Source organism: Ascaphus truei, chromosome 6, assembly GCF_040206685.1.
Source record: "Ascaphus truei isolate aAscTru1 chromosome 6, aAscTru1.hap1, whole genome shotgun sequence".
NCBI classification, from domain to species: Eukaryota; Metazoa; Chordata; class Amphibia; order Anura; family Ascaphidae; genus Ascaphus; species Ascaphus truei.
In genome coordinates this window covers 34,053,456-34,074,400 of record NC_134488.1, presented here as the reverse complement: position 1 = coordinate 34,074,400, position 20,945 = coordinate 34,053,456, and the positions used below count along the sequence as shown (strand labels likewise).

General features: G+C 43.0%; 1 protein-coding gene across 1 annotated transcript in view; it reads right to left on the bottom strand.

Moving 5' to 3' along the window:
- The window catches only part of LOC142498028 (ribosomal protein S6 kinase 2 beta-like), a 61,828-nt gene that overhangs the window by 33,221 nt on the left and 7,662 nt on the right, over window positions 1–20,945 (bottom strand). Inside the window, exon 2 of the mRNA XM_075606536.1 lies at window positions 19,378–19,422. Coding sequence (XP_075462651.1) covers window positions 19,378–19,422 — 45 coding nt within the window. The remainder of the gene's footprint in view (window positions 1–19,377; window positions 19,423–20,945) is intronic.

Genomic DNA, 20,945 nt, shown 5'->3' with positions numbered 1-20,945 from the left:
TTTTTCACGACCCCAGTTATAACGCGATCACATCGGGTGGACCCCGAGCACCGCGTTATAACGGGGTTCAGCTGTATATACACCAAAAACGGTCTGGTGGTATCTCACAACCCTAAAATTATAAGTGAAGCATGTAAAGAATATTATGCATCCCTCTACAATTTACCTGAACCCAGTGGGAGACTCGGCTAAAAATAAGAGGACAAAAAAATTGGAATTTTTTAACAGAATGCTGACTACACACACTTAAACCAAATGATATAATAAACCTTGAAAAAAAACTCTAGAGCTGCTTGAAATTTGAGGCAATCAAATCCCTGAAAACTGGGAAGTCCCCTGGTCCGGATGGATTTTCTAACCTTTATTACAAGAAATTTTCCACAATACTCCTCCCATGTTTAACAAAGATATTTAATTAAATGCTCCTTGGCCTTTCCCCACCTAGAGATATGTTACAAGCAACTATAGTGGTAATCCCAAAGGAGGGATATTACCCCCTGATGTGTTCTAGTTACAGACCCATTTCCCTATTAAATACAGATCTAAAAATATATGCAAACATTCTGCCCACCAGACTGAACAATTTTCTCCCTAGACCAATTCATACGGATCAAGTGGGTTTTGTCTTGGGCAGACAAACCCTGACAACACAAGGACGATGGTGAATTTAATGCATGTGGCGAAACAAATAGTATGTCCATCTCTTTTACTTTCATTAGAACCAGGAAAAGCGTTCGATAGATTATATTGGCAGTTTATGACGGCCACACTCTCACAGATGGGATTCACACCAAAAATTCAAAACAATATAAATACGTTATAGTTTGCCCCAACTGCCATAGTGAAAACCAACAACTCTTTGTCTGACCCTTTCCCAATATTAAACGGAACCAGACAGGGGTGCCCATTGTCCCCTTTGTTGTTTGCCTTGGCCATAGAACCATTAGTTTGCCAGATAAGAATGAATCCCAATATTACTGGTATTTCTGTCGAAAAGGAGGAATTCAAGATAGCCCTCTTTGCGGATGATATACTATTGACGCTTTCAAAACTTCTCATCTCACTTGCTAATCTTTTTCATGTTTTAATCGGAATTTCGTTCCCTAGCGGGATACAAAATGAACCATACTAAATCCTTGGCCCTTAGTATAAATCTCCCTAAAGAAATGGTAAAATTACTCCAACTTTAATTTTAAATGGAATCTACCATATTAAATATGTAGGTGTCCAAATAACGAAAGATTACTCTACATTATACAATACAAATTTGAATCCTTTTTTCGACCAAATAACAAAAGATCTGGCTACCTGGAACCCACACACAATATTCTGGTTCGGGAGGAAAGCAACTATTAAAATGAATATTCTACCTAGACGCCCATCTTTTTCAAACTCTCCAGGTTAAATCTGCCAGAAAGATTTAAATAATGTACAAAAGAAAATATTGAAATTTGTATGGCAAAATAGACACCTCAGAGTCCGCAAAGATATTCTTTATAAATTTAAATCAGATGGAGGCCTAGCTCTCCCGAATTTACAAAAAGTACTCTAGAGCAGCTCAATTAGGGCAATTAATTAGTTGGCATGCAAACAAAAAATCTAGACCAGCTGGGATTTACAAGATTCCGGTGATACCTTTTGCCTGCAATCTCTGGGACTCTCTTAAATCCAGGATCCAGTTAACTGGCCTCCCTTCCACTCATGCAACCTTTGTTTACGCTACACCATAACCTGACTCCCATTAAAAGCAACCAAACGCCTGATAAATATATGATCTCCCGGGAGAAAGATTTAAATACCAATTTAGATCTTGATATATGGAAAGATATATGGGAGGCCGCCTCCAAAAATTCATTGGTGTGTTGTGATCAAGGAGAATATCTACAAGCTAATATTCAGATGGTATGACTCCTACTAGGTTACACTTTGTTTCCCGGTGTCTCTCCACTATGTTGGCGTGGCTGTGGTGAAATGGGGAATATACTGCACATAGTTTGGTCATGCCCTAAAATCCAGCTACTATGGGAGGGAAGAGTTCGCCCTAATACATAGGATCTTGGGGATCACTGTCCCCATGATTCAATATATATTGCTAGGGAAACCAATGGATAACCAAAAGAAAAAATGAAGCCAAAATTATTTCCCAAAATTTAAATGCCGCTAGGTGCAAGATCGCCAAGAATTGGAAACAATCTACCTCATCATCTCTAAACCAAACAAACAACAAAATCTGGCATATTGTTTATATAGAAAAGTTATCTGCCTATCTGAATGGCTCTACCTCACAATTCTCAGGTATTTGGGCCCCTTGGTTACGGCATGCGGGTATATTCCCATTTTTAGATTAAAACATTCTGAACGTTGTGATTTATGCTGTATCTAAACTGATGTTCATTATATTGTATGTGTACAAATGCTGTATCCTTCCCTTTTCCCTTAATTCTTCCCCAAATGTGACTTTACCAGATCATATGTATCAATGTACCACCCCCCTTTTTTTCTTTTTTATGTATCCCCTTCCCTAAATTGTGAAAAATGATTAATAAAAAATAAATTAAAAAAAAGATCATACACAATCAGCGTTTCGGTGGGATCTTCAATGTGCACCGAAACATAGGTCATTCTAAATAAATATTTTAACTGGAGTAGTGCTGGATAGATAAATGGATACACACGCACAGTATACATGCTTATATACAGTATGTAGGTGTGTAGATAACAGGATTACATGCAGTTTGCAGGGACCCTCTCTGTCCAGCAGATGGGGCTCCAGTCCTGTAAAGCATCAAACCTAGGGTGCCATCGGTCCTGCAGAACACCTTATAAACACACTGCACCCAGATCCCCCTGCACGTCTCCATCTAAACGACCCGCAGGTCCCCCCACCTCACACAAGGTGGAGCAGCAGGAGGTGGGGTGGGGGCGGGGTCGGAGGAGGCACAAACAGAGGCATTTTCACCTTGCCTTAATGTACCAAGCTGCACTGCTCCAAGTGTGTTGCACCAGGGTTTTGATTTGGAGCATCAAAAAGCAGAGAGTATAATGGCATGGACCAAAGGTGCGTATATCTGTTTGATTAAAAAAAAGGGCCGTTTGCCCTGCATTTTTTTCTTTCATTTAGTGAGGATTTCTCAGATTTTTATTTTATTTTTTTTAACCGTGTTTTTTTCCTACAAAAATCATCCCCAAATAATAATTAATATAACTACTAAGCCCCTCTCACTTAATGACATTACAAGACCAGAAATGATCTCTTCACAGAAGAGTAGGTAAAGGCATTTTCTCTGAGGACATACTCTGCGCTGCCTATTGGAATGGAAGCAGTGAGGAAACTATAGGAGTTGCCATGACAACACTAATGCAGGCTTCGGCCCTTTTAATTTATAAGGAGGATGGTACTTTAAAGGGCATCAGATGGAACTCAGATTCAGAATAGGTCACATTGGGGGGTGGGGGGTGGGGGGGGGAGTGGGGGACTACACCATTCCTGAACTGTGGCAGACGGAAGGAATTTACCAACCAGCTTCGTGCATTGTCACCCGCAAGATAAACAGCGAGAAGGTTTCTCCGGGCTGCTGCATCTTTCCTCTTAATATGTTCTAACTGGAGGGAAATGTGATATGCTGAATAATTATAAACAAACAGAATACGACTGAAATAAAACATTTGTCCGTTTTAGTTTCTTTGGAATTTAAGAATTTTCTTTTCATTGGGGACTCTGAATGAAGGGTATGAGAGGAAGGGGGAGGGCAGAGTTAGGGCTTGCTTCAACCTCCAGCCTACCATGTCCCTGTCAAATGCCAAAAAAGTTAGAGGGGGGGGGGGGGGTTGTGCCTGTGCAAACCCCTGTTCCGATTCATCGCAAATGGGAGCAAACCTTTCCCATGTCTCGGCTTACCAGGTTTACAAACACTACTTATCCACAAAAAAAAAAGTGAAACACCCAGAGCCAACTCTAAACATGTCACTTACTTTTTGGTCCTAGGCGAGACTGCACGTTTATCACACCAACTCTTTCAGTGGTTCCACGCAATGCTATGTTGGCTGCTCAAGCACTGAAGGTGTTAAGTAAAGAACCATATATATGAGACACCTCACCCCTCTCCTCCCTCCCCCTCCCCCCCCCCCCCAACCATGCAGTCACAAAGCACAACAAGGCTATCCGCTTTGTCAAAAGGACCCTTGATCAATTATTCATTCGGCCTCTTTATCGGAGGTCAGGATTCTGGTAAAAAGGTCTTCATTTCACAGAGCTCCTGGGAAGTGACATTAAGAGGTGCTGTAGAATGCTGGAGTGGTCTGGAAACGTCACATGGGATGAGAGAGCATGAGGGGGAACCAAAGACAAATATATAGAAGGGGGGGTGGGTTTAGACTGATCAGTGTAATTGGCTTTTGTGAATTCAAACCTTCCTAAATGGAACTGTTTTACTTATTTGTATCTAGTGAAAAAAAAGTTTGCATTTCTCCAGGAACACTGAATTCAAATGTCAGCCCCTTCTGTTCATCTGTCTGACTAATGGCCGTCAAAGCAAACAGAGCAGAAGAGAGAAAACTGCCTATTTTTTTCGCTCTATCATACCTTATTACTGTGCACACCAATGCACTTCTTCGGGGTAGGACTAGAACTTTGAAGTCTCCTCCTTACCAGCACCTTATAGTTGAACGTCTAGCTAAGCTGCGCAGGCATCCAAACTCTTATCACATCATAGAATAATCTCGTTATCTATCCCCTTTTTATTGTTGATGTGACGAGAGCAAGAAGCCTTGCACGTTTTTCTGGATAGTCTGATACCTTGTGCTGGTGATCTGGAGGGCCTTCTCCCGAGTGAGTGCCTTCTCCCGAGTGAGTGCCTTCTCCCGAGTGAGTGCCCTGCCTAATATAATGTTGAATTCTATGCCAAGGAAGAGTGAAGTCTTTTAGGAAACTAGTGAGCTCTCAGCCATACACATTGCCCATTCATGAAGGTGTTAAGTAATCTGTGCCTGTGGATAGCAATGGGCTATGATCAATAGATAGTCTTGCCCTGTGTTCTGAGATGGGCAAGCAATTCTTACAGGACTTTGGTGAAGGTTCTCCGAGTGGTACCAGAGGAGCGGGGAACGGATAATGTCTGCGCCTTAAACAGAGCATCAAGAACTTGCGGCGGGATGTTGTGATAGCAATAATGTAAATATACATTCTTTAGGTTGATGGATTCCAATTCATCTCCAGGATGTTGACTATGGATCTAAGCAATACCATTTCAAATAAATGACCTTCATAAACTGATTGACAAATGTTGGTCTGGCACTGGACAAAAACCTCACGTAGCTTTGGGAACAATGAATAGGTTGGAATAGATCACCTTCCTTTTCTGTTCCCAAGGAACCTTCTGATTTACTTGTTGTCGTCACATGGTCTGAATGGCTTCCAGTAAAGCCGTCTCTTACCTAGATACCTTTGACATCCAGATCCAGTTCATGTTTGGTATGTTGAAAAATTCTACCGTGTAGTGCTCTAGAAGATCAGATGCATGGGTGCTACTGATGTACCCACGCACCCCTTAAAGAAGAGACTCTTCTCCTACAGAAGGAGAGACCATCAGTACCGGCCTCGTTTCAGATGGTAGGCTTTGGAAAGATCCTCCAGAAATCAGACTTGCCTCTACCTCCTCCCTGGACGAGTTGTGCCAGTTGGAAGTCACACCTGTATAATAAATAAATAAAAACAAAAAACACCACCACACACACACCTTTCCCGGACCTGGAAGCTCTAGTCTCTCAAAATGACTGCCTGCCGGGATGAAAAAATTCTTGAGAATCTCCTTTTCTCCTGACGCAAGACTCCTTTTTCTCTAGAAGCCTTACATATTTGTTTAGTGCTTCCCCAAATAAGATTGTCAGAAAATAGAAGGGATACTAGCTTGTTTTTTTGACGATACCTCCACGGTTAATTCCCTCAACCATAAAGGCTTTCTGGTTGAAACAATGCCGTGGAACAGGCTATGAAACTAATAACATCAAGAGGCGTCCGACATGAAATCTTTTAAGATTGTCTGCTGGTCCTGATACCAGCTGTTCTTCCATTCTTGTCATCCATATTTTAAGGTAATTGCTAAAACTGGTTCATAAGCTGCTCCAATTGTGGAATATTGTTTCCTAAATGCTCCCTCCACTCTCCTATCCATAGGGTCTTAAAAGGAACCATCCGTTAAGGGGATAGTTCTTCTTGCTACGGCCGAATTCACCTTCCAAGGATTATCCCAGTGTTGTCAATCCTGCATTGCAAAAGGATACATCTAGAAGAAACACTTGGGTGTAGAGAGTCTCTTTCTTGATGTAGCCATTATAAATTACTTTATGAACAGGAAAACACCTGGCTTTCCTCTGTGACCAGAGGAAAACCCAGTCCACAGTATTGAGATCCTACCATAAGTCCTCAATATCCATTGCCGGTCTCGTTCCTTTATTACGTTTAATCAACTGCATTAGCATTTCTCCCTCTTGAGGAATCGTCCCTGTAAATCTGAATCCCATGAAGGGAACAGGGAACGTTTCAGCGAAGCCCTCTTTTCCTCATTCCTGGCTGCTTCAAAAGACTCCAGGATGGATGACAATCCATGAGAATTCTTAGTAAAAAAAAGGGTCCTTCTTCAGATAAAATATACTTTATACATTCGGTGCTCAGGGGAGCCACAAGGAGCAAATGTCGTCTAGGCTAGCTACAGTACAGCAGCAGGCAGACACACCGGCCTATTCTCCAACTAAGTGGGAGAGAATGGATATGCAATACGATTAAAATCAGACAACCTGTCGTCTCACAGCAACCCAAGCCTAGGAAGGGGTGAGACTACTGCCATTACATCTGCTGGCGATTCAGACCCTAAATCAGGTACTCCTAAATGCGGAGCAATGCACTTCTGGTTTAGTTTAGAGCAGGCCAGCACAACTCCAGTCCTCGAGGGCCGCAAACAGGCCAGGTTTTCAGGATGTCCCGACTTCAGCACAGCTGGCTCAATTAGTGGCTCAGTATGACTTAGCCACTAATTGAGCCTGCTGTGCTGAAGTCGGGATATCCTGAAAACCTTGCCTGTTTGCGGCCCTCGAGGACTGGAGTTGTGCAGGCCTGGTTTAGAGGGTGCCCTAGCCTCCACTCGCAGGACAAGTCCAGTGTTACACCGACGGGCACTACACCGCCACGGTCTCCCGACGGTGACGCGTCTAGATGAAATAAACCAGAGTAAATTCATTAATGACATCATGGCCCAGAGATCTTCATCCAGATAGAGTAAACACAGCAACATTATCCCATAGGGAGGTGCTGGTCCAAAATTTCCATTAGTGTGATCCCGACGGTGACGCGTCTAGTTATGGAAAGGCAGGAAAATCCCTGGTAAGGCGGCTTGTGTGAGTGACTCAGAAAAAAAGGCATCCGAGAAATGTTACCCAAAGGAAGGTGCTAATAAGGAGATATCTATATATATATCTATATAGAGATATAGATATATACACATACAAAAAAATAAGATCAATTTGCCTGCGGCTTTGAGGACTGACAGTCTGATCAGCAAAAGACATTAAAAGGCTGCAAAAATCGTCTAAAGCTTGTGTTTATCATTTATACATCCAGTTTATCATATTGGGACTTCAGGAGCTCCCCAGGACCAGCGCACCGGCAGCTAAGTACCCCTCCTCTATTACCTATGTGACCGAGTGCGTGTCTCATCCTCTATCTGTATCATTTATACATCCACATTAATTATACTTGCCAAATTACTCCTTAAAAGGGGCAATTTCTCAAAGGACCAAAATAAACTAATAACAGTGATCTATATAAAAGGCGTTACATCTGACAGACTGCCTTTTTTCATCCAAATCTGACTCCTGTGAGTATCTTTATTTAACTTATTCATTAAAGCCGGCTTGGGTCTGCAAACATGGCGAGCGGGGGACTTGAGGGGTTTGATTTCCTCTGGCTCCTCCCTTTTGTCTGATGTCAGTGTGCTCAACACGTGACCTCTCTCCTACGCCCCTTATCTTTATTGGCTCTCTGAGGGCGACAGGTCGAGTTAAAAGGTAAAGAAGAACTTAAATCGACAAAACCCTTCCCCATTCAGAGTCCCCCGAGAAATTCAAACTTGTAATTAATTTCCCCAAAAAATTAAAGTAGCCAAATCTTTGCTATTATCATGGTTCAATTTGTTTATGGAAACCAAATTAGACAGTTACATTCTGTACAAAATGTTGTTGGTACTTGGGATAGCATTTGAACACCCCTCGGCAATAAAAACCCTTTTTCTGTGTCATTTTTAAATGGCCGAATCACAATCTGTGATCACTTTATGATGTCTGTAACATATATATCTCTTTTGAATGCCTACATGGACGTTTCTCTCAAACTCTCCTCTCCTCTCTCGCAGTAATTAAGCAAAGCTGGACGGAGAAATAACACATTCAAACGGACACTTTCCCCTGGCAGTGGTAAGAAAGGTGAATAGGTGAGGGGGGGGGGGGGGGGGTCCCAATCCCGTGCTCGATAACCTGCCAATGACGGCAGAGCATTAAACGCCTCTACATCCCAAAGTCCAAGAGTCTGCCAGGCTTGCTGGGAAATATTTGCACCTCACACTGTGCCCGCGAGCATGTTAAGATATGGAAATAGATCTGTGGTCTGCTTTGCTGACAGTGAAAATGAGCATATAAACCGCTTCAGTGCCATAGGGCAGGAGTGTGCAACACACAGATCGCTGGCACATTTCTGGGCGTCTTCAACCAATTATAAACAAAATTAAATAGGAACTGAAGAAAATGCATTATTGGCATCATCATGTAGGTTTATATAATCGAGGTAACGACAGCTATGCAACATGGGTTGCCTATATACAGATAACACTACTATATAATAGGAAATTAAAGTTTCGAAAATGCGTATGCTTGCGATAAACGCATGGGCGCAATTTACACAATTGCAGTAATCTTGCGCTGTTCCATCAGAACAGAGATATGCCATTCGTCTGTTTTTTTTTTTTTTGCTATATAAATGTTTAAAACTATATACACACAATTTAACGACATGTATAAGTGGCTAATTAAAACAAAGTGATCTTCAAGTGGTGACAGTGTTAGAGCAGTTGTTGGTACCACCAAAAGCAAGTGCGTAAATAATAATAGTTTGTATATGTTTAGAAACATCTGCCAGCTAGAGTATGAAGCCCACCAAGCTCAAGAGACACCTGAAAACCAAAACATCATGAACTCCTTAACAAAAAGGTGAAATATTTAACTTTTTTTTTTTTTTTTTTAAAGTGCAATAGTATTAGAAACGCAAAAACGGTTTATGGACAAACCTACAATTATTCCTCAAAAAGCCTTAAGAGCATCATTAGGACGTTTCATATTTGATAGGAAAGACAATGAAATGACAGACTATTGTCGAATCTCTCGTCCTGCCCGCCGCAATAAAAATGGTTTCAGTTATGCCCGGTGAAAAAGTATGGTAAGGACTGAAAGTGCATTCCTTTACCAAGAGACACGGTTTCACGACGCAGCACAGCACTCGCCGATATCAGAATTGAAACGGTTGACCAGATAGAAAGAAAGCCCAAATTTCACTATTCAATTGGACGAATCTACAGAAGTTGCAAATCTTGATCAACTCCTTGTTTGTGTGTGAGACACTGCTATGAATGGGGATATTTGGGAAGACTTCCTATTCTGCGAACCTTTGGAAGGAAGATCGATTGGTGAGATGATTGATTTTATCATCAATAAGTTTTTCAAAATGAACGATCCTTTTAGTGGTTCAGCTGCGTAGCAATTTGCACAGATGGCGCTGCGGTATTCACAGGCATGAAATATTGGATTTAAAAGCAATTGCTCCACACGTAACGGTTCACCATTGCATGATACACAGGGAAGCCTGGCCTGCGGAACAACTCGAACCAGATGTAAACAAAGTACTGCAAGATATGGAAAGTGTGGTCATTTTTTATTAAGGCGAAAGCTTTGAACAGTAGGCTTTTTACAATTATTTATTTATACAAGTTTTTACCAGGAAGAAATACATTGAGAGTTACCCCTCGCTTTCACGTATGTCCTGGAACCCTGTGCAATGAAGGGGGCTCTGATCACAATACATTTCTTCATACTGAAGTAAGATGGTTGTCGTGTGGAAAAGTGCTACGACATCTTTTTGACCTTCAAGGAGGTTAGAATATTTTATTTGGACTAATCACAGTTTTTCCTCAACATTTTATGGACGAAAAATGTCCCGCAATTCTTGGCTACCTTGCCGACATATTCCCCAAAAAATTGAACGACCTAAATGTGAGTCTGCTAGGTCGAGGAACTAAACTCTTAATCCTCGGTAATAAAGTAGAAGCGTTGACGAAGAAAATGGCGTCTGTGGAAAAAATTAATTCTAAAACGTTCTCATATTTTAAATCGCAGTTTGCCAATGACAACGGTGCTAACTTTCTGCAAATTCAAGTCATAGTGACAACTCATCTCACGAATCTAATGCAACATTTTTCTAAACAATTTGAAGAATTTCCTGAAAAGGATTGAGGCCAGATATGTGATCCTTTTTCTTCTGACATCTCATTGAGCTCAAAAAAATACCGTGAAAGAAAAAACAACAGCTTAGCGAGTCGACATCAGATGAAACTCTGTATGTCGGCTTCAAAACGTCGACATTGGGGGAAAATGTTGGATTTACGTAGAAAGAGAATAAAATCGATTTATTTGTGCGAAACAGCTTTTTCAAACCTCACTGCAATAAAAAGAAAGCAGCGTTCTAAACTTCACGTGGAAGCAGATCTAAGAGTAGCAGTTTCAGCTGTAATTCAAAACATAATACCCACCATCCAGGCTCAAGTTTCACATTCATTTTTTATCTTCACACATATGTAAATACAATAATTAACGCTTCCTTTTGCATGGTTTGTTATTGATTTTTAAATAATTGTTCTGATTGGCATTAAAACAATAGGCATATTATACTTGTAAGACTTATTCCCCCTGCTAGTTCTTAGGGCAATTCTGGGTTTTTTTTTAACTGCATTGTAGCTCACACATACTGTAGTAGCACATATAGTACTTCTAAATATTAACCCTTTAGGCTCCACATACATGTTGGACATCCCACGCTAACTATATTGTTGTTTTGTTTCCTCTTCTCACTAAGTAGTGGAGGAAATACAAAGAGCACCGTATGAAACGGGTAGTGTAGGTACCCGCTGAAAGGGTTACCTTGACGTAGTTGCAGGCTTAACCGGTTTGGGCCAAAAGACCCACAAGGAAACACAAATGAATGAAACAATTGGTCATATTTAATGTGCATTGGGGCTTATGTGTTTACAGCAAAGGGGTTAAGACACTAGATATGTTAACATATACATTGCTAGAATGCCAGAAATTGTAACAGAGATAAATGCATAATCTGAAATAGTTTATTTAATTATTTTTTCTAATATTGTTAAAAATACTTGCTATGTTATATATACGAAGAAGCTTCCCCCCTGGGGACCGAAACATCGGGCTTGGAACAATACACATACATCAATTTGTCCGCTCCTGGTAACTTGATCACTCGTTGTGATCCAGTAATGGCTGCAATAATTGTGTCCCACTGGCCACGACCCAGGTCTTCTAAGGCAATACAGTTGCTGTGTAGCCATTTTTGAGATATACATACACACATACATTATTAAAATCAACAGTGAATACTTGAGTTACCTACTTAGTCCAGAAAGCCTCAAGCAACAAAATCGGAGAACTCGCTGAAGCCTCTTTATGAATCTCAGCGAGACCAAAGTGATGTTCAACAAGCGTGTCACGTCCGCAAAGATTGGAAACAAAAAATGGAATAGAACTAGTCTAAGACCACAGCATGTCTAACCTGGCCGGCCAGTAACAATGCATGGGAACCTTTTGAATGACATCAATAGGAGAATGAGGACGGAATGGAGGCGCAATTGGAAGAAACAATATTTCAAGGGAACCTTCCACGGTGCCTGAAGAGGAAAGTCTTTTTACCAGTGTATTCTACCTGTGCTCATCTATGGAGGTGAAACTTGGACCCTAAATGTGAAGATAATCTAGAAGTGTCAGACAACCAAGAAGTATGGAGAGTGATGCGTGCTGGGTATTACCCAAAGAGACAGGAAAAAGAATGAACAGGTTCCAAATGCAACAAGTCTGTGATATCACACACGGGTAAAGAAATGTAAATGGCGGTGGGCCGGACATATCACAAGAAGAGATCACCATAGTTGGACAAAGATGGTACGCGACTGTATTCCAAGAAGATTGAAAGGCCCAAGACAACAACCACAAGTACGATGGGATGAGGAGGTCAGAAAATGTGTTGGGGCGCCGTGGAGAAGAGAGGCTTGTAACCTCAGTACCTGCCATATCATTGAGGAGGCCTTCATCTAGCAGTGGATCGACAAGGGATGGTGGTGGATGGTGATGACACAAACAGGACCCCTTTTATTTTTCGTCATATCTTGCAGGAAAATCGCTACATTTTCATGAACAATTTAGCAATGACATGTCCGTCACAGCTATTACATGTAAGAATTAATTGAGAATTCATAAATATTCTTTGGCATTGGTGATGGCATGACTACCTCATCAAGAGCACGTAGTTACAAAATGGTGCTTACTGAAGATATAAAGCAGGTGATAAAGTGCTCGAGACAGTAAGAATTATGGGTCCAAAAACGTGGACAGAAAAGGTTTCCTGATAAAGGACGGTCGCTAGGAGGACTGAAAAACCCAATTCGTAAAACAACGTATCGTTCAGGAGTTGGAGCAGCTGCATCAACGAGTTATCAATTATGCCATCAGACAGTGGCGTCCTCGTCTTCGGGCGTGCGGTTCAGCAGAAGGATTTTGAACACACGTTATAGTAATGTTAGTGTATTAGATTACAACAGTTGAACACATTTACGAGCTACGAAGGCAAAACTCCTATTTTTCGTTTAATGAACCTGAACCTACCGCAGTGTGCCTGGTATGGACGTCAATTTCGTTAACATCCGTTGATCGTCTGCGCTGTCTCTTTTATAGTGTTAATCTACATAACAGACCTATGAAATTGTGCAAATTTCCATGGAGACTGAGCAAGAAATATACTAGTTATGATAAAAACAAAAAGGGGTGCTTTTTTTCCCTGAACACTGTGTATATACCTGCCAGAAGTCATTTTCTCTTTTCTCTCATTCTTACCTTTAATATTGTGCACCCCCTTTATATAAACATTTTTTTAATCATTTGTATCCAGTTGTGTGTATTTTTTTGTCAAGTTATTTGTTTGCTAATTTGTTTAAATTATTTACTCGTTACTCTAATAGAATTAGAGTCCAGAAAATGGTGCTCCGCTGAAAGACCCTCACAAGCACAACAATGCAATCCCAAAGGCAGGCTGGACGGCTTTGAATTGGGTTAACAGGCACTTGAAACAGTCATGTGTGACAGAAAGGTGAAAAAGGCCTTAGCCTAGTGAGACATGCTGCAGTACTCACAATAATAACTATAACAAGGTATATCCATGGCAGAATAAAAAGGACTAAACATCAAAATAAGCCCATTGCCAGTACCTTAATCTTCCTTCATTTATGCCTTCCATCCTTCATGAGTCCCAAGTGTGCAATCCGCAGCGTTGTTCCAGGAAAAAAGGGGTTGAAAAACGGAGCACTAACCAAAGCAAAAATCACAAGGTGCCCCATAAAAAACATTTTATTGCAGTCTCATAGGACAAACAAATGTGCACACCTATGCGTTTCACGCTGCAAGTGTGCTTTATCAAGGTTAAAGCGCACTTGCAGAGTGAAACGCGTAGGTATGCACATTTGTTTGTCCCACGAGACTTCAATAAAAAAGAAATTATGGGGCCACCTTGTGATATTTGCTTCAGTTAGTGCTCCGTTTTTCAACCCCTTTTTCCTTGCTACTCTAATAAATGGCTTTCAAAAAGCAGTAAGAAGGGAGGTCTGCAGTTCCTGTGGTTTTTAGGAGACGTGTCAAACACATTTTACCTAAATTAAGGCTTCTTCATATCTACCATTAAAATAACAGCAGAACATGATCTCATGTGACCCAGAGTAAAAAGGGAACCAGATAACACATTCAGAGGGACCTTCTTGCCAGAATGTACAGCCATGAACCACTCGTCCCCACAGCCTGATGGGGCCTGAATAAAAGATGGCACAGGAAAATGTAACTCTTTCAATGCCACGTGCACCTGCAACGCATTGCTCTGCACGATAACTTTATTCCATAATAACGTGTTTTATTATAACGTTGCTCCACGTAATAACGCAACAGTGGACAGATGGAATGAGCAAGGTGAACAATCTCTACAACAGACAGAGAGAGAAAATAAATAAAAATGGACCCCAAGTAGCCAATATCAGATGGGCTGGCCACTCCCTGCTCTGCACACATACGGCTTCGCAGTCAGACATGGCTGATTTGCAGGCAGGCCCTCTGGCAGTGTGGGGAATATCTGCCCCAAGTTACTGAGGACTTTGCTCTCCCCGTCTGCAAGGAACTTTGCAGCCAGTTATCCAGCGGCTCCTGGTAACGGCGGGCGTGGCAGGCACACCTCTCGTTGTGCAAACACGCTGTGACTGGTACACCCACCTCCAAGGCCTGTTCTGCAAAACACTCTCAGAGCACTGGTGTCTGCTTCATCGCGTTAACCCTACACCAGCTGGAGGGGTCAACGTGAGCCACTGTCTGCGGGGACAAGAGTTAGGTTTAGGGTTCTCTCCTTAGACCGAAATAAGTACTATATAAAACAAAGTGTGCTTTGCACTAATCTGTAAAAGATTTGTGATCACTTAAAACCAGGCACTGCACCTTCACGTCTGTAATAACATAGGTAACATTCAACCTCACGACTCACGAGAAGTGACCACATAAGAACCACTGGATCCCCGTTACAAGCCAGTAGATCCCAGTTAAAATCCAGCATTGCAACAGCCCCTCTGGAAGTGAAGGGTTACGTCATTTAATTTGTCTTATTTTATTCCACAAGATAGGATAATCTTGCTAACCTTAAGATAAACAAGACTCAACATGAAGCAGTCCCACTGCCAGGAGAGGTAACAATCAGCTATATAAATCTATCCGGTTTCTGTGTTTCCCTGTAACGCAGCCGTTACCCTGACACTAATCCCCCTTGAGAGGATTACAGCTGCCTTGTGCAGGCGGCCGGCCGGGCAGAAAGATCATTAAGCTGTTATCTGAGGGTAATAAGATGGGCAGTCATAGCTCCCGGGCCCTGCGGCACCTCCCCTGCTAGGGATCCGCCTGTCCCAGCTACACAAATGCTATTCTATATCACCTGCTCTGCCCCCACAATTAAGGGAAATGCACCCTAAATATGACATACATACATATCTCACACACAGTAAATAAATAGCACGGGCTTTACTGTGTTAATAAACCTAATTTATAAACCTAGCAGATGTTATTTAAGTACAGTGGAGTCATCATGAACTCAAATAGATAAATTGATATACTACGATATAAGAAGTAATGAAAATAAAGTGACACAAACAGTAGGGACCTATGGGACATGGAGTTTGTCCCTCCCACTGCGGGGTGACGCAGCGACACAAAGCCACGCCTGTCCCGCTCGGTTTTCAGCTGTACATGACACAAGATGCAGGGGAAAAAAACGGAGCAGAAGGAGTTAGCACACCAGGCGGCTTTGCTTTCCAAACACGGCTGCTACATGTACACAGACAAACACGTTTCCCACATGGCTCCATCCTCACAGACGCCTGCATCAACACTGCCAAACTCAAGTAGTGACAGTAACATGGGTTAAAGCGTCAGTCCCACGTAGGATTAAAGTGACCTAATGACAATGATTGGGGGGTGGGGAGTTGTACACTTTTTATTGGGTGTTACAATAAAAAGGATGTTAACATATCACACTCCATTGAAAGGAGAGTATACGCGCAGACTGAAAGAGTTATCAGAAAACGGCAAGCCACTTTTTTCATTTTGTGCATCAATCCTCGCAACCAGACTGGAGTAAAAGCCATTTCCGAACATACTAACAGTGCATATCAACAAAGCTCCAAAGAACACGCCATGTCCTAGCAGAACGAAAAGACAAGCATCCCAGTACTGGGATACAATTAGCCACAGCAGAAGAATTGTTATTAAGCACATATGCAGTGCAAACATGCTACAGGGAGCCCAGCAGTAATATCTGGAGGATAGGACATCAGTCCCGAACGAAGCACAGGAGCCTGGGTACACCTGCCACCTGCCACTGCCACCTGCGAAGCACAGGAGCCTGGGTACACCTGCCACCTGCCACTGCCACCTGCGAAGCACAGGAGCCTGGGTACACCTGCCAAGCACAGGAGCCTGGGTACACCTGCCAAGCACAGGAGCCTGGGTACACCTGCCAAGCACAGGAGCCTGGGTACACCTGCCAAGCACAGGAGCCTGGGTACACCTGCCAAGCACAGGAGCCTGGGTACACCTGCCAAGCACAGGAGCCTGGGTACACCTGCCACTCCCCTCTCAGCTGGACTTCTACAGATTCCTTGCTATATCTACAAGGTTCAATGATTGTCTCCTGAGGTTCAGAATACCAATATATGGCCTCCATTTCATCAGCAACTTCCCCAACTGTGTCCGGTAAATGTAGAGAAGAGCAAGCAGAAGAGAATCGAATCAACCTGAACAATTGAAGGAGGAAGTGGTTTTAGTCAGCGACTGAGAAGTGCCTCTCCTTGCAACTACTAGAATCATATCCAGCACTGGAACGGAGTACAATTAAAACAATAAGAGGTACCTATAAAAAGGGGACATAGTGAAATATATATATATATATATATATATATATATATATATATATATATATATATATATATATATATATATATATATATATATATATATATATATATATATATATATATATATATATATATATATATATATATATATATATATATATATATATATATACACATACATACATACATACATACACACACACGTTTCTGCAACCCAGAATGCTGGGAATATAGACTGTGGATATTAGTTTATGCTTGGGGTGGAAATGCTAAGAAACAAAATGATTTTTCTGGAAAAAGTTCAACTAAACTGCAATTCTTAAAAGGTCAGACGAAGTGCAGCTTTGAAGTTCATTTTAACATCTAAAAATAATTTAAATCAAAGTCAGGAGGAAAGTCTATGTGCCATCTATCCAACAAGAGCTTCCGTACTAATGTAGTTCTGGCTTCTCGCAATAAAAGTTAATAAGTAAAGAAGTTCAATAGCCTGAAATGGTAGAGCTCTTCAGTCAGATGTAAAGGGTTACTGCATAAAACATTCGGAGACAGTGATGTGCAGCGTAAGAGGTGCGAAGTGCAGGCCCAGTGTATGTTAGCAGGGTTGGTACCCAGGGCAGGGCAGGTTACCGCTTTGACTGAAGGTCTGTCTCCTGTTACCGGGGGGAGATTGGAGGGGTATCGATTAGGAGCCGGCCTCCTCCTGTCCTGCTCTCCACACAGCAGGAGGTGACGAGAGGCTTTTATCCGATCAGGTTACACATGCAGGGACCGCCAGCTCTGATCTCAGAGCGAGCTCATCACATGCAAACCTGCCAAGCCTCAATGTCAGGAGGCAACTGTGATAAACACCCAAACTTGTGATTTTTAGAAGAGAAGGCGCACGCTACGAGCTTAACCGCCTCCCTGCTCATTAGGTCACTTTTCTCCCACATGGAAATGACCCTTTAACACATTAAATATGTCACTGTAATTGGGTCACTTTGCTCCTCGGTGGGTCTTCTCACTCCAATGTATTAACCCTTCATCAGCTCACCCTTTCCCGCTCCTAGTGTTTGTGTGAAGGGGGCGATATCCCTCCACCACCACCACCACAAATAGTAACCCATACAAGCCCAGGCTGGGAGCGCCACGGCCCAGCCCTCTCCTGTAGGAATGTCAGCAAGCTCAGGCATGTCAGGTGCTGCCTGAGAGATATCAGCTGGATCCCAAGCCAGGGAAGATCAGCCGCTCACCGCTGGGAAAGGTGTGCAAGTTCCCTTAGAGCAAAACTCCTCTCTGGGCTGTGCCTTAAAAAAGAAAGTTCACGTGGCCCATAGGATATTTTTCTTTTAGAAACTCCTTTAGCTCTCCCTTTTTACTTAAATCACATCTAGCATCAGTGTGTTTCAGTTAACAGAGGGAGCTGAATAACCTCGATGTGACCAAGGTGGCAGCAGCAAAAGAAATAAAGGCCCTTCCTCTGCCCCTCCCCCCCCCCCCCCCACCACCATGAATGTTGTCACCCCCAACCGCTTGTCTTCTCCCCTATCCACTGGCAGGTGCTCATATCAACCTGTACACACTTATACCTTCTTCACCTTTTAAATAAATACCTGATAAAACAGCAGGATCCCACAAATATATTGACAAAAACACTTTAATGGGGCAAGTGCAGGCAATGTGCAGAAAGCCTCATAGTTTTGCCTTAGGGCAGTGTCTGCAACACCTAGCTGTGTTATTATCGGTATGCAAACCATAAACAGGCATGATTAACAGGAGAGGGGAGTATAGATATATTCGGTGCTGTAAGGGTTGCAGAAAGGTTAGCATGATATGCGGTCCATAGCCCACAGATCTAGACATTTTCCCTCCCTACGTAACGCAGGAATGATATAAAAGAGCGCGGTGATGCAGTGGCTTTTACAAACAGGGCTGGTAAATATTAATCATAACAACCCAGACACATTGGTGGAAACGTCCCAGAGTCTGGGAGACGCCACGGAGGAGGAGGAGGAGGAGGAGAGAGGAGGAGAGAGGAGGAGAGAGGAGGTCTGGCCATGCAGTAATATGGTTGAAATGATGCACAAGGGGAGGGGTGCACTGAGCTAGTCGGAAGAAATTAAATGTTCAAGAACAGGATCTGTATACATCTATAAAATATATATACTGTATATAAAAAATACCCAACTGATCAGGCTAAACACTTCACAATAAAAGTAAACGAGGTTACTTTGACAGATGACAAGAAAAATCAACAGTTTCATGCAGAGAAAAATGTAACAGCACATTCCTTTCTTAGGACTTTAACCCCAAGGTCATAAATTAGAACACAACATGGTCCCATCACCAAACAACATCATGTTCTATTTCTCCGCACAGCGCCCCAATAAGCCGCATCATTCCTGGAAGAAAAGCATAACAGGTCTTCTGTACCAAGAAGTCTCCTGCCATAAGACACTTTACAGCCCACTGCCTTGAATAAGCTATAAGGTGACACCCAGCGCTGGAAGGCGTCTTATTACAGAAGACTATGGTGAGGTTGGGGGGGGGGGGGGGGGGGTCGGTAAGCGGGAGGCTTTCTTACCTTAACCATTTGTTTTCCACCCTCCTCTGGGCCGACCTGTCCATTCTGCAAGAGAAAAAGGCCACAAGAGAAGCTCCAGTGAATCCCTAATAAAAAGGGTCTTTGCTAAGGGAGGCCAAGTTTCAACAGCCTCCGATGCAGGTTATCGCACTGCAATCCTGCAATAACAGCTATTCCAGTCATTGGCAGGGATTGTAGTGCGACAACCTGCATGGGAGGTTAGTGAATCCCAGCATTTGCTGTATAAATTGCCTGTACGGTTTCATCCTGATCTCACACACAGTCAAACAGTCACACACACACGGAAACACATGTAACAGTGTCCAGCTCTGTAACAAGGCCCGGATCATGCAGAAGCGCTGCAGAGCCTCTAATAGAAGCAGCGGGTGTTGTGTATTCGAGGTGCGAGCAGCATTTTCCCGTGGCACTTTAACCCATGTGCTATCAGAGGAGACTGCACTTACCACTAGATGCTAAATTGGCATTATCATTATATTTTGTGCGTCTTTGGACAGATTTATAAACTTTTATCACTGCTGGCTGAGAAATGTTACTGTGTCCTTCCACCACATAGAACACACAGAAACGAGATAAGCACAACGTCCAGAGCCGCTCGCCCCTCCCCTGAAGGCTGGAGTTACGGCTCCATCCCCTTCCTAAGGCCAGGTCCCCGCTGTAGCGGGGGCTGCGGGGACAAGAGCCGCCCCCCCAATGGGGCCGGGCCCACTGCAAGGGGGGGGAGGGGCGGCCACCATGCTGCGCGGCCAGTTTTTCCTGCAGACAGGAAAATTGTGAGCAGTACTAGCGACGAAGCACTAGGCCACGTCCCCCAGCAGTATAGCCAATGAGGGCGAACCTGCCAGGTGACGTCATGGCTGCGCCCCCCATCTCACCCCCCACCCCCCTGTAGCTCACTACAGACCGGGGAACTGGGCTGCACGCGCCGCCAGCCTGGCAGGCGTGCAGATAGAGGGGCTGTAGCCCAAGGCCTTTGTGCATACTTCCCAATATCAACGGGACTGCCGGTTTCCTTCCTGTGCTGCTTAGAGACTCTGCAGGGGCAGTGATAATTGCGCGGCTACCAACAAATTCATCATCGCACTGCAAAGCCCCCCCCTCTTTTTTTTTAACCTCTTGTATGTGTCAGATAGTACTTGTATGAATGTTTATGTGTCCACATGCGTATGTATGCATGCAATGCATGAGGGTCTGTAACAGCACAGAAGTATGGAGAGATGCATGCTGGGTATTACCTGAAGAGACAGGAAAAGAATGAATGGGTTTGAAACCAAACACAAGTCTATGAAATCACATGGGTGGAGAAGTTTACATTGCAGTGGGACGGAAATATCACAAGGAGAAATGATCATTGTTGGACAAAGATGGTACTAGACTGGTTTCCAAGGGAAAATAAAAGACCAAGACAACGACTATAAGAAAAATGGGAGAATGAAACCAGAAAATGTGTTGGAGCGACATGGAGAAGAGAGGCGTGTAACCTCATTACCTGGAAGACTATTGGGGAAGCTTCATCCAGCAGTGCACCAACAAGGGCTAACACACACACA